Source organism: Zootoca vivipara, chromosome 16 (genome assembly GCF_963506605.1).
Source record: "Zootoca vivipara chromosome 16, rZooViv1.1, whole genome shotgun sequence".
Classification (NCBI taxonomy): domain Eukaryota; kingdom Metazoa; phylum Chordata; class Lepidosauria; order Squamata; family Lacertidae; genus Zootoca; species Zootoca vivipara.
The window spans coordinates 18,593,411-18,608,439 of record NC_083291.1 but is presented as its reverse complement, the minus strand read 5'-3'; the positions used below and the strand labels follow the sequence as shown (position 1 = coordinate 18,608,439).

Genomic DNA, 15,029 nt, shown 5'->3' with positions numbered 1-15,029 from the left:
TCAGATTAGGAAACACTGCAATTAGATTACGACCCATTCTGCATGTAAAATTTAGCCAGCCCATGGCTTAGCATGAGCAAATGTGCAGGTTCCCAGAATGACGTTCACACCCCAGTGCTCTTCCCCTAGTCCAGCTGCTGCCATGCAATTTAGGCTGAGGGTTATGTTCAGACTGGTTATATGTATTTCAGAATGTCAAGAGCAGGCATCCCCAGACTTCGGCCCTCCAGATGTTTTGGACTACAAATCCCATCTTCCCCGACCACTGATCCTGTTAGCTAGGGATCATGGGAGTTGTAGGCCAAAACATCTGGAGGGCCGCAGTTTTGGGGGGGATGCCTGGTCAAGAGGCACAAAAATAGATCAGAGTTTAACTATGGGTCAGGTGTACAACACAGCTTTGAAGCCATTTTTGTTTGAAGTAATCAATCTTAAGTAATAAGACTTTTGTGGTTCAACTGAATATTTAAGTCTGGCAGTTCATGGGGTGGCAGATCAATTACCTATTGACATGCATTTTGACATTCATTATTAACATACTGAGCTAGTATAGTTTGGATGAGATTTTTGAATTTAAACCTGGTTCGGGAGTCATCCTACAGTAGGATTAAGAACTTTCTAACTTAATGAATTTTAATTCTGAAGCCCTTCAGAACAAATGGGACAAATGGGAAATTAGGCAGTTATCTCAGTGGGTCATGAGTTAGATTAATCTAAGAAAAATCTAAGGGATCATCTCCTTATGGACAAACAATCCCAGTAAACTACCTGCCTTGTTGGTAGTAGCAACTGCCCTGTGGAATGCCCTCCCATCAGACGTCAAGGAAATAAGGAAATAAACAACTATCTGACTTTCAGAAGACATCTGAAGGCAGCATTCTGCCCAGAGTGGCTCATTCAGATGGGTGGCATAATAATAATAATAATAATAATAATAATAATAATAATAATAATAATAACAATAACAATAATAGCAACAACAGTCTTCTGAGGGGTCATCTCCATAGGAATTTGTTTATACAATATATACAATATAGCACACTCTAGCTTCACTATAAGGCTGCAAATAAATTCTTGAGTTTATTTAGCTGCTTAACTTGCATCAACAGTTGCAAGGACATTTCTTAGCCTTTTGTTTTGACAGGGGCCCGATCCCTCAGTGATAAACACAAATATAGAAAGGAAGAGGAAAGTTTACTTGGTTTTGCAGTAGGCCACAACACACATGATTCCAACTACTAGGAGAGCAATGCAGATGCCAGTTATTGTCAACACTCTTTTCTGGTAGAGTTCCTCAGCTTCTAGAAAGGGGCAAAAAGGAGGTGGTTACAAAATGTACACTAGATAATAAAAGACCGAGCAACCAATGCCACAAACCGTTATTTTACAATCTCACACAGTGAAATCAATCTCACAATCACCATACAAAATTTAAGTGTAGAAATTAAGATCTAAATGCAATACTAGGGAATGGAGGAATATGAAGTTTAAAATAAATATAATTCAAATTAATTTGTACTTGTAGTTCAAAAATTCTGCTTTTAAACATAATTTTAATTAAAATTTACAAAACTATGAAAAGTAAAATGCACTGATAGAGCAACAATGCATGTAGTGTAGAAACAGGTTTTTTCTCCTTGCAAAGACAGCTGGATGAAGATAGCTTTACAGCAATCTCTCCCCCGAACCCAGCAATTTTCTCCCCACTTTCTTATTTGGCATTTTAAAACACACTGCTGCTTTTCCAGTATTGACTTAGATCACAGCAATCTTTACATGAGAAAAGTTACCATTGTCCTTTTGAGTTTGGCTTGCAATTTTGCCACCGGTGAAAATTGCACCGCTTTTAGAGGATTGCTAATGCTGTTTATTTGCTAACCCCAATTCTTTCCACTGGCCTCAGAGTGGCTGCTGCAATAGGCAGCAATGCATTGTATCACATAGATATTGCTGTGCTTACTCAAATGTCATAACTGTAGCAAAAGGAACAGTTGCGTGAAGATCTGTTCCACTGCAATGATCTCACTCAAATGGTATTTTATCACTATTAAGTAATTTTTAGGGCAAACAAAATGTTTGGTTTGGGAAAAACCCACCACATTCCATTGTCTGTCACCCTCGGCAAAACATCATTTTGTATGTTGAACAAAGGAAACCTTACAATTAGAACATTGATACTAACTGTACACTGGCCTCATGTAGCTAGTATGGGCCCGAACGTTTTGTTTCCTTTACTGTACTCCTTTTGTGGTTTATATGTTCAGTACAAAATTGTGAAACTGTTACATCATCCTGATAGAACAAAATTAATGTAACCAAGGTGTGAGGATCTAACAAGGAGTTGCACCCAACTCCCACTAGGTTCAGCCAGTCAGGAATGCTGTAGTCCAACAACCTCTGGAAAATCACAGGTTCCCTATCCCTGAATGAATGGAGCACTGCTGATAAACATGAATGCTTAATTTTTTTTGGGGGGGGGGAAATAACTTCGTTTTCTTTGGGAAATGAGGTTACCATCAATGGGACAGAATCTGAAAGTCTGCAACTTTTATGCTTAAGAGTCTGTTAGTGTTTGGCAATTTCCTGGTCTGCTGATCTTTGTATGTTTGCAGATAAGACATCTGCTAGGACTTGCTTTGCCTTAGTCTGTTCTCTCCAACTGATTTCTGGCACTAGCCTGTTAGGTCCCAAATTCTTCACCTCTGCCGTCACTGTTGCTCCCAAGAGCATAAATATTTGCTTAGACATTGACCCAGCATATAGTTTGATTACATCATAGTGGGCACTGACCAATTGGCAGCATGCGCTGATATGCTGTGGAGTATCAGTTTGGGAGGAAGGAACTTCCATGAAGTGCTGACTGTGCCTGGAAGAAATTTTGCTTTCCTTTCATGGCATTTTGGGAAATGTAGAGTTTGGCTTCTACATGTGCACTGGTGTTTTTGCATAGATAGTTTTGTTTTTCATGGCACATCTTTCTAAGTGATTTTTTTTCTCTGCCCATTTCTTTCGAGACAAATAGATTAAATGAAGATTTTTTTTTCTTGCACTTATCTTTTATCCTCAGGCTTTGCCTGTGTGGACTTTTATTTGTATCATAGATTAAACAACAGTTACCAAAATGTTTAATGGATAATTGAGATTTCTAGGCTCTCTAGCAAGACTGCTTCATTTTTTATTAGATTTGGTATTGCCCCTTTTGCTGTGATCTCTTACGTTCCTTAAAATGAATTAAATTCAATGGGATTTAGTCATTGAGGACTGCACAGAGGATCACGGGCATACTCTCTCTCCCTTCCCACAACCATAACCCCTCTGAAAATAGTTTTTCTAATTAAAAAAAAAAGCCATGAGAGCCATTACACACACTTTGTGGATATCGTCTAGTTTGTTTCTGAGAGATACTTCGAAGAAATAGTGCAGCTTGAAATTCACTATGAACAAAGACTGGATTTTTTTTTTTTTAAAAAACCCCTTTCATCTCTATGATACAATGCATCCTATTGTCGGAGGAGTTATTTCCTACAAGCCAATCCCAATGTAAACATCAGTTAACAGGCTTCTGGACATATTCAGACAAAAATTAATAGCACTACTTATTAAAAGAGGGAAGGAAGGGTCAGTTTTGTGAGAAAAGGAAAACTAGAACATTGAACTGATTATACAAATAAAAATCCAAGGAAAGGAAGTTAAGGTAGGGAAGCAATCACAAATATATGGGAGAGATGAAAAAGAGAGGAAGTGAAGGGAAAGAGAAAGTTAAAAGTTTGAGAAGTCAACTACAAGCCTGGCACAGCATGCTTGATAACTGGAAAAAAGAGTGAAGGAAAATGCTTGAAAATAAGATTGAAGCAGAGTTTGAAGGGATTTCACATACAGCATAACTCCTAACCTATGCTCACCTGTAAGCACTGATTGAGCAGCCAAGCACCTGGAGTCTTATAATGTTACAATACAACAAGAGACAGAAAGGTCATGCTAAATGCAATCCGGTTAATTAGTGCAGTTCAGAAAGGGTTAACATAGAATTCTGTTTGTAGTTATCAGTTATTAACTTGTGAAAATAGTGTTTTCTCCTCCCTCCTGCCCACGACAGACCAGGGTTACGGTTACACCAACGCCAGGGATACCATCGCCAATGGCATCACCTATGGCAATCTCTCCCTGCAATAATGTGTTGCATGATGCAGAACTGCCATGTGGCAAGTACTCCTAGATATTACTGCATGCAGAGGCTGTTTCATGGGGATGCTGGCTTTGGTGGCAATCCCATGTCCAGCTTAAGATATAACATGGCTGTGACTATGGAAAAGACTGGAAAACATTTGTAAAAACTTAAACCGTTTTGCTACTGTTTCAAGTCAGCCTCTGTCTTATTAAGAAGAAGTCTCTCAGGCTGTGTGGCATTCTCAAGGCATACAACATGCTACGTGTGGTGAACTGTGTATCTTCTTGTGATATTTTCTGGAAAGCTTTTATTATTACTTAAAAGCCAGTAATCTGAACAAATGTGTTACAAACGTCCTTCCTGGTGGATCTGCGCTCCCCTTCCTTGTCCTTTCACTTCCTCTTGCAATGTCCTCGACAATTTACAAGTTTATAACCATGCAGCTCATTCTCACACCTGCCCACTCTCTCTTGGTGCCAAAATGGAGGAAATGTTTTGCAAACCCTCCTAGGGTTGCCAGGCTCAACAGAGGACAGGACTGGTGTGCCTTTAATTGCCCTGCTCTCTTTTGAGTCTGGAAACCTTAAAGAGAAACCAGCAGACCCGTTGCTTGGAAATTAAACAAAGGGTCTGCTGGTTTCTCTTTAAGGTTTCCAGACTCAAAAGAGAGCAGGGGCGATTAAAGGCACAGAAGTCCTGTCCTCTATTGAGTCTGGCAACCCTAAACCCTCCATAAAACCATTCCCCCACTTTTTGAACCCTTTTAGAAAGAGTCACAAAATCACCAATCAGCTTTGCAAGGAGTGGGTGCCATGAGGAAGAACGCTTACTTGCCCCCATTCCAGCTGTACGTGTTACAGGTTGATTGTAGTAGACTTTGGATGGGGATGTAAATCTGAATATACATCACCCAGCTGATAATGAGGAACAGATGGACCTCATCTACATTCTGCTGCATCTGATTAGCGCTGTGCTGAAAACTCCTCCTGCAGCATTACTACTACTACTACTACACTGGGGTGGCCAGTGTAAGGCTTTTATTGTCCTTATCCTACTTTCAAAATCATCAAGCAGGTGCGTCCTTTCATGCTACAAATAATCTCTCCTGCGGTTTGCACGCTCCAGTAGTCTGGAATTCTCTTTAAGCGTTGGTGCTTCCAATACTACATTATGGGCTGGTGCTCAGAAACACAAGCAGTGCAGCACACACAACATGTATATTCATTATCACAGAGAACATTATCTTGTTTTAATGACATCAGGATCTGAGCCCACAGAGGGCCCCGACGTGGAGCAAGAAGAATGTCAAGTAGGCTGTTTGTGCACAGTCACCAAGCTGTTGGAAAAAACAGGGGACCCAAGGATAGCATACGTATCCTGCAAAAAGCCTTTTGGCAAAGCAATAGGCCACAGCAAGTCACGTGAAAAGGCTTCAAATTGAGGTCTCTGGTCTGTACTAAAACTGCTGCAGATGTTCCTTGCTTTAGGCCTGCTCCACTTTCCCTGTGCTTTGCCTCACATTGCCTGTGTTTTACCTGGTTTTGCTTCACATGCTAGGCATTGCCCACGCCTGCCAAATACATGGAAGAAGTTAAGTCCACAAGTGCTTCAATCTGCAATCCTCAAATCCTCTAGTAAAGCGTTCACTTCAGCAGGATTTGTGGTGGTAGAATGGTGCAAGCTTCAAAGTTTTTCCTAACAAAACAGCTTTCCTATGCCCTAAATAGGGGCACAGTAATCCTGCCATTCTACAGAATGGCCATTCTTTCTCGTTTTCCGAAAGGTTTTCCATCAACCAATGTGACAGATGGAAATGGCACAGCAGCAATACTAGATTGTAGCAAAAGCAAGTTAGCCAAGCACTCGAACAGGAAAAGTAAATTTCCAGTCTTTTATGGCGACCTCAAGAACAACCCACAGTTTATACGTGTTTATGTTAAGTGCAGATAGGGAGCTGGCAAAAACTGTTATAGCTGTATGATCCCTTCTAAAGCATAAGGAAGTTGGTTAGGAATTGAAAGGGGGGGGGAAATAAAAAGGTTTTCAATCTCTCAGGGTCTAAAATCTGCAAGCTAAAAGGAATGATTGGTCCATACCCATAAATTCAATCCCAAGATGCTCTGCCAATGCAGAAAGTTGACATAAAAAGAAAGAAAAAGGAAAAGAGTTTCAGAAAAGAGCAATTCACTGTGCTGAAAAAAACAAGTTACACATGGATATTATATCTATTTGGTGTTTGCACACGGAGACAGGACAAATGGCATGAGGTTAGTGTGGCAAGGTTCATGTAAGCTTTGGCAGGCTCTTGTGTCCATTTGTGAAATGATTGTTTACAGCAAATACACACTGGCATCCGTATATAATCTGGAAGAACATTGGTGAATACACCAGTATATGTGAACCCTTAAATATATTTCTGATATATTATGGTGATGGACTATTTGAACTGTTTGTTGTAACGCCTGGCTATTGTACCATCTGCCCATCACGTGGATCTAAAAACCATACCTGCCAAGTTCCGGACGTAAAGATCCGGGATCGGCAGTGCGCGCAGAAAATGGCGGCGGCAGCACCGGAAGTCGCTTCCGCGCATGACCGGAAACACGTAAAAGCGACTTCCGGAGCCGCCGCCGCCATTTTCTGATGCCCATAGAAGGGCAAACCGCAACCGGAAGTCGCGTCACGCAACTTCCGGTCATGCGCGGAAGCGACTTCCGGCGCCGGCGCCGCCATTTTCTGGTGCCCATAGAAGGGCAAAGCGGCACCAGAAAAATGGCCGCCGGGCCGAAGCTGATTTAAGGGACAATACCGGGATTTTAACCTAAACGGGAGACCGCCGGGAAACGGTAAGAAAAAAGGGGTTTTCCCGGCGGATACGGGATACTTGGCAGCTATGAAAAACATCTACCGTATATGTGAAATCTGTTAGTCTGTATGCCTGTAACTCATAGTGGGCATTTAAAATAGTGACTCTAGCAGGGCAACATCTTCCTGCTTATATTTCTATATTTCCTTCTTACACTGGGCTGTATCAAATTGACTTTCAGTCTATTACACAGAGTGATAATTTGAACACGGGGAGTTTACTAGTTAAAATAGAACCAAGTTACATTTTCACAGTGGGTACGTCTGAAAGGAAAGTGCCATCTTCCTTGTCCATTGCCTTGTGGAGCTAATTGGTTTCACATGCTGGTCAACTAGGTAGATTTATATTTTAAAGGCACAAATGTGAAAAACACTACTTTATCTTATCGTCTGGGGTGGAAGCCTCAGAAGAGGAATAAGGAACAGAGGAAACTGCCTGAATAGGAATAGAGTTGCTAGGATCTCATTTTAAAAACAGCATTCCTCATTGCAAAACATTATGGCACCAGAACATTTCGACTGTGCTGAAAATTACTGGCGATACAACTCATTTTCCCGTGTTCTTTACATTTTATTATAAACTGGAAATGTAAAGAACACGGGAAAATGAGTTGTATCCCCAGTAATTTTCAGCACAGTCGAAATGTTCTGGTGTTTGTGACAAGATTAGGCAGAGCAAATTTTGGAGTGGGAGTGAATTAGACAGAGCAAATTTTGGAGTGCTTAGGTCTATCACACTGGTACTCTGGCTAATCAATGAAGCAACACCTAAATAATAGTACCCATGGTGTTAGTTTATATGGATCCTTTGAAATTGTCTTTGACCAGTGCTTTTTTTCTGGGGGTATGCAGGGGTACGCATACCCCTAAACATTTTGTGAATCTAAGTTTGACCACACTGAGGGGCAGTATTTCAATATGAGTAGGAAAAGGAAAGTACCCCTAAACATTTTTTAAAAGAAAAAAAGCACTTCGACAGGCTGATACAGTCTGGAAGGCTAACAATAGTTACATGTGTGTGTAGCGTGCACAAGAGCATATTTTAATAAAACATATGGTTGCCCACATTACATTTAATCCTTATTTCCTGCACCAAAATTTTACTACTCTGCTTACCTCTGGATCCCCACTATACATCTTTAAAAACAACCACCTATTCTGTCCCTCTGTGTTTAAATAAGACCAACATTTATTTACCCTGTTTTAGAAACCTACGGTAAAAAATTATACATGGTAAGGGAGTGGGGGGGGCAGAGATCATTTGCCCTCCCAGCAATCAGTAACATTTTAAGGGTTAAACGAATCTGAATTCATAGATTTCCCCCTACAGAGCCAGTATTACATGCCTACATGAACACTACTAACAATATATATTAGTTGCATAGAAAGCTTGGTTGAGTCTTCAATAGAATTAGTGACATGCTCATGCATATATATTACTGCATTTACACTAGTTTGTAGGCAAGGTGGGCAGGCTGAATGGAAATTAATTCCAGTGAAAGTAACTCATTTCAGACAGCTTCTATTTGAAATAATTCAATGGGAGATCGGTACTTAAAGAAAATATATTCTGGCAGGTAAACCATGGCCAAAAAGCATGCAAACAAAACATGCACCGCTCATTCTGACTCCAGAATAATATGTGTAGCATTCCAATTTATATTTTATATTCATGGTAACATTCCCCTGATTTTAGAAAAGGAACCCAGACAGCCATGCTTTGTTATATATGTATTCTAATTTACTCTGCTCCTGTTCTCTTATATTTCATCATTTGTGATACATTAGCAACAAAACATTACTTTAAATACAGTGAACAAAATCCATCACCACGAGGGGTACAGCACCCAATGCATGCAAGGGTTGAATGTAGATTCAACTGAGCACTTTTTGCACGTTTCTGGCAGCACACACACAACTATCAGTTTCTGAAGTCAGCTGTGCCCATGTGGTGATGGCTCATTGTCCAACAGCTTTCAATCATGTTGACTGTGATAATAAGGATAATTATAATAAATGATGATGATAATAATAAAAATCCAGCTATGATTAAAACTAGGAAATACTGGTATAATAATAATAATAATTTATACCCCACCCATCTGGCTGGGTTTCCCCAGCCACTCTGGGCGGCTTCCAACAGAAATATTAAAATACACTAATTTCTTAAAGATTAAAAGCTTCCCTAAACAGGGCTGCCTTCAGATGTCCTCTAAAAGTCTGGTAGTTATTTTTCTTTTTGACATCTGGTAGGAGGGCGTTCCACAGGGCGGGTGCCACTGCTGAGAAGGCCCTCTGCCTGGTTCCCTGTAACTTGGCTTCTTGCAGCGAGGGAACCACCAGAAGGCCCTCGGCCCTGGACCTCAGTGTCCGTGCAGAGCGATGGAGGTGGAGACGCTCCTTCAGGTATACTGGACCGAGGCCGTTTAGGGCTTTAAAGGTCAGCACCAACACTTTGAATTGTGCTCGGAAACGTACTGGGAGCCAATGCAGGTCTTTCAAGACCGGTGTTATGTGGTCTCGGCGGCTGCTCCCAATCACCAGTCTAGCTGCTGCATTCTGGATTATACCATCTATGTACGTTCATATTTAACATAATAAAGTCTTAACTTTGAATGTCAAATGCAATATTTAAGACATTTGCAACAAAGTGCTGCCTCTTTTTGAAACACCCTATTTCATATACCAAAATTATGTAAATTTAAACCAAATAATGATCAACATGTTCATAGTTTTGCTGGCTCTCTGGCCATGGGTTTAGGATTCATGGCTAGCTACCGTGTTTCTCATATTATAAGACACGTCTTATATTTATTTTTTCCTCAAAAAAACACACTATGGCTTATTTTCAAGGGATGTCTTATTTTTTTCCTCCTCCTCCTGCCGTGGCCGGCATTGCTGCTGCGCTTATCACTATGTCTTATTTTCGGGGTATGGCTTATATTCCTTGAATGCTTAAAAATCCTGCTATGGCTTATTTTATGGGTATGCCTTAAAATATGAGAAACAGGGTAACACTGATGATGGAATTCTCTATGCCAACAAAATAAAAATTGCTATTCATATATTTTCAACCCAGTTGAAGATAGAACATCTAGCACATGAATGGCATCCATCTCTATTTAATATCCATATTTGAACTACATTAGGTTGAATAAAAATATAGAGAATATGGATTGGCCACATCAGTTAATACTGTTTCTGGGCTCTGCCCTTTGCAGTTTATAGTAACATAGCGCACTTTTTAGTTCTTGTTGTAAATTTGTTTCTAAATTATGCTTTAGTTGAGATTTCTGCATTGCAGGGGGTTGGGGTCTCTTCCAGCTCTAATATTCTATGGTTCTCCGATTGTTCAAACTTCTCAGAATTTGAGGGAGCTAAGAAGTAGGAGTAGGTGTGGCTTTGAAAATATCTTAAGACATTTCATAGCAGAGCATCTTAGAAACAAAAACCCAAAACGTAGCACTGTATATCCGTCAAAATGGGTCAGTGTTGACCACCATGTGTTTTATAGTGGGAGGATTTCACTATGAGATTCACTGTAACATACAAAAAGGAAATGTATGTTTGTATTAAAAGGTAAAGGTAAAGGGACCCCTGACCATTAGGTCCAGTCGGGACGACTCTGGGGTTGCGGAACTCATCTCGCTTTACTGGCCGAGGGAGCCGGCGTACAGCTTCCGGGTCATGTGGCCAGCATGACTAAGCCACTTCTGGCGAACCAGAGCAGCGCACGGAAACGCCGTTTACCTTCCTGCTGGAGTGGTACCTATTTATCTACTTGCACTTTGAGGTGCTTTCGAACTGCTAGGTGGGCAGGAGCTGGGACCGAGCAATGGGAGCTCACCCCGTCACGGGGATTCGAACCGCCGACCTTCTGATCAGCAAGCCCTAGGCTCTGGGGTTTAACCCACAGCGCCACCCGCGTCCCATATGTTTGTATTACAAAGCATTATCAATAAAGTTGTGTGGTGCATGCATTCTATGTAAATATAAAGGGTGGAATCCTATGTAGCATGAGCAAGTGACCCCTTCATGCAACAGGGGTTCTCCTTCATCTCCTCCCCCAAAGAGGCTGACCTGGACCCTTCATTACATATCTTTAGGCACCAGGCAAAAACTTTTCTCTGTAACCAGGCCTTTGGCTGATTAACACAGTGTTTCTCAACCAGTGTGCCTCCAGATGTTTTGGGACTACAACTCCCATCATTCCTGACCACTGGTCTTGCTAGCCAGGGATGATGGGAGCTGTAGTCCCAAAACATCTGGAGGCACACTGGTTGAGAAACACTGGATTAACATTTGATAGCCTTTTAAAATGTGTTTGTGGAAGAGGGATTATTTGGTTTGTTTTTGTTTTATCATTATGTATTTTGTGTTCTCATTTTGTATTTTTATGTTTTGAATCGCCCCTGTGGTCTTCAGATGAATGGCAGGAAAGCAATTTAACAAATTGATAAATTGCTCTGGAGAAGATTTTGAGGGATATGCAGGTGACGGGAGTAGAGTAAAGAGAAGACAAATCAGGGGTTCTGTTGGGCAAGAGGATTTCTGTTGCGCAAGTGAGTGGACATTGTTCATTGTTGTCCACAGTAACTGTGATCTGGAATTCAAAAGAAGTAATGGTCTACGTAAGTAGAACTATTTAGGTCTATATTTTAGGAGAGCAACACTCAAGTCAAAATCAATTATTTTAATGGCTAACACATAAAATGCAGCAAATGAATAAAATATTCAATCTTTTAATCTAATTAGGCAAACAACTCTATTTTAATATTATGTCTTCATATACTCTTGACCATCAAAATACTTTTTTTAAAAAAAAGCAATAGAAAATAAATTAGAAAATAGTTTCATATTATTTGGGGAATACAATTGTCAAGAAAACTTTTAAAGCACTATGACATAGAGTCTATAGAAATGAGCTTTTTAGTACTTAAGATAAACATCTGGCCAATGTGGAATCTAACTACCTCCATTCCCAACAGAAAACTTGAAATACGTGAGAGGCAATACTTAGGAGGGTTACTGTAGATTATTCATATACATTTTTGTTCATAGATGAGGAAGTTGGAACTGTATGTCCACACTGTATTAGTGCACGCTGTACACTAATGGAAATTAAACTGAACTAGCATACAGTATATTAGTTGGTTCCATCTTTTCTAGTTAGTTTTAGGGGGGAAAACTGTACAACTTAGCACAAACATAGGACACTCACTCCATGAGTGGATCCAGTATTTTATAAGAACATATAAAATTATATTTCTATTGACATTCAAGGGGTTTTCTCAGTCTCAGCTTTATATGAGGGTGTTTTTTTTAATCCTTGTTAGGATAAAAAATTGTCTGGCATCTAAGGCGGTACTTTAAATGCTTAGTGAGATTTTGAGGGACACTGCAGAGCTCTTGATATTTTCATACCTTTTTTGATACATTATTTGAAGCTAAACACCCTTTGAGAAAAAAGACTAGTGTGATATAAAATATCTTTATGTATCTCAGCTTACATGCTTTTTCACATGGTCATGGCTGATAAAATCGGACCACCTAAATTCACCTTTCAAAACGTGCTTGCTACATGGTTATTTTTTTGGATAACTACTATGGTTGAAATCTAATTTGCTCAAGCTAACTGGTTTCAGTGGGCTTAAGTTTGCCTAGCTCTGTGTTGGATTTGGCATATGGGTGTGGCTCCATTAGCGCAGTGCTACATTTTATTTATTATTTAGGCTTATTTCATATTGCAGCAGCTGAGTTCAACTGTTGAGGTACCATTACAATTTGCCTAATCTTGCCAACTCAAATCTAGTTGAATTCTTGAAATTTCTTGTGCCGTCACTTTTCCATGCAAACAAGGCAGAGGCAAATCTACACCAGAGTTTGTGTAATCCATTTGGTTAACAGATTAAAAAAAAAAATCTGAGGAAAGATGAAGCGATAAGAAAAGCAGCACCGACTGAGCATGCTCCTATTCAAGCAGAGACAGAAAGGAAGTGGACGTACTGTAGAAGCTTGCCATTACGTAGTTTTGACAGCGATCACCAGTAAATTCATTTGGGCACCTGAGAGTAAAAACAAAAACAAAAAGGTAGAGAAAACAGAGAAAAAGAGAAGAGGTGAATACACGCTAAGAGAGAAGCTTCTTTAGTGTGCACGGCCTGGACTTGGTGTGTTCATCTCCAGCAACCGATTCTGTTTATCGCTGCCATCAAAGCTCAAAAGTGAAGTGAACTGAGGTGAACATTCCAAATGAAAACATCACTTTTGTTATACACTTACAGCAAAAATGAGATCAGTCCACACCAGCAAGCTTTCTTTTTATGTCAAAGTTTCAGAACACATATAGGATAGCTTGCAGTTTTAATAATGGGGAAAAATTGCATTGAAGAGGGGAAAAAATATTGCACTGATTTATAATGTACATATGACAATGTACAGCCCAAGGCAGAAGAAAAAGAACCCAGTTCAAACTGAAGGATGAAAACACCAAGTGACACTGATTTTGACTGCTGCAGTTGGAGGAGAAAGCAGATTCCATATTATTTTACAACATACGTTCTGGGTTCTGGCTTCTCATGGGCACAACGTCAGTACATCTTTTCCCAGTGTATCCATGTAGGCACCTAAAGGGCAAAAGCGGGGTCAGCAATCGAAAAACAGCAAAACCCAGAAAAAAACAGAGAGAATGCTGCTCTGTTTCCTATGGAACATAAAAACTCCTCGCAAAGACATCTGGGGGAGAAAAAAACAATAATGGAAAAAGACAAAATATCCAAGTCTGTTTTATAGACACTCTATATCAGGCATAGGAAACCTTGGCTCTCCAGATGTTTTGGAACTACAACTCCCATGATCCCTGACCACTGGCCCTGTTAGCTAGGGATCATGGGAGTTGTAGTTCCAAAACATCTGGAGAGCCAAGGTTGTCTATGCCTGCTCTATATTCAAGTAGGTAGCCATCTTGGTCTGACGCAGTCTAAATAAATGAATGAATGAATGAAATTGTCCAGTAGCACCTTATAGACCAACTAAGTTTGTTCTGGGTATAAGTTTTTGTGTGCATGCATGAAAGGAGAAGAAAAAGTCTGCATGCACACGAAAGCTTATACCCAGAACAAACTTAGTTGGTCTCTAAGGTGCCACTGGACAATTTATTTATTTATTTTTATTTATTATAGATACTCTGATTGCATAGATTTAATTTGCAATTTTATTACAAAAAATCTACATCATGAAAAAAAGCACCATATATTCAGAATGGACCATCTCATCACTTGCTGATTAGTTAATTTATTATTAGATCACATTTCCTCTTTGCATTAGTTTCCAACAACAAATTCATAATCTTGACATTGCAATGTAAATGATAAACAACGACAAAAAAATTCTGTCAATTCATTTGAGTTCATTTTTTTAAAAAGTAAAGTAAGTTGAGGTTTATTTAAATGCCACGTTAAACAGGGGACATACTTAGAAGCACCTCTGTCATGTTTGGATTAAATCTCAGTTTGTTAGCTCACATTTAGCCTATCACAGCCTCCAGACACTGGTTATGGGTTTTCACTGCCTCTTCAGAATCTTAATGGAAAAGGAAGGCAGTGTCATCTACATACTGATGGCACCATACCCCAAGACCTACAGATAACCTCTCCCAGTGGTTTCATGTAGAAACTCCCTCTGGAACCTTTAAGTAACCAGAATGGGCATGTGTTAAGCACAAAGTCACCCTTAAACTTCCAAATCAGATGCAATGGTGTTATTTTTTTTCTTTTCTTTTGCTATTACTGCCATGGGGTAGACGCAAAGATAAGCACTAGCCAGTGTTTGGTTGGATTTATCATTTACATTCAGTACTATGTTGAACCCAAGACAGAAATAATGTCTTGGAAGAAGTACAGAAAAAGTCAAATGGATGTCTTGATTCAAACTATGAAAGAACCCCCTTCTGGACAGCCTCAGTGGGCCATTGGCCTGATCCAGCAAGCTTTTCTTA

The 15,029-nt window shown here is 39.9% G+C and overlaps 1 protein-coding gene across 7 annotated transcripts in view; it reads right to left on the bottom strand.

The window, feature by feature from the left end:
- The window catches only part of NRG1 (neuregulin 1), a 184,390-nt gene that overhangs the window by 9,319 nt on the left and 160,042 nt on the right, over positions 1-15,029 (bottom strand). For 3 of the 7 annotated variants that reach the window (XM_035140857.2, XM_035140860.2, XM_035140861.2), the window contains 3 exons: positions 13,040-13,098; positions 6,265-6,288; positions 1,199-1,301 (listed from right to left, as the gene is read on the bottom strand). In XM_035140857.2, the coding sequence (XP_034996748.2) occupies positions 1,199-1,301; positions 6,265-6,288; positions 13,040-13,098 (186 nt within the window). Of the gene's footprint in view, positions 1-1,198; positions 1,302-6,264; positions 6,289-13,039; positions 13,099-13,591; positions 13,660-15,029 lie in introns of all 7 variants that reach the window. The other 4 variants (XM_035140858.2, XM_060268758.1, XM_035140859.2 and 1 more) reach the window with 2 other exon arrangements.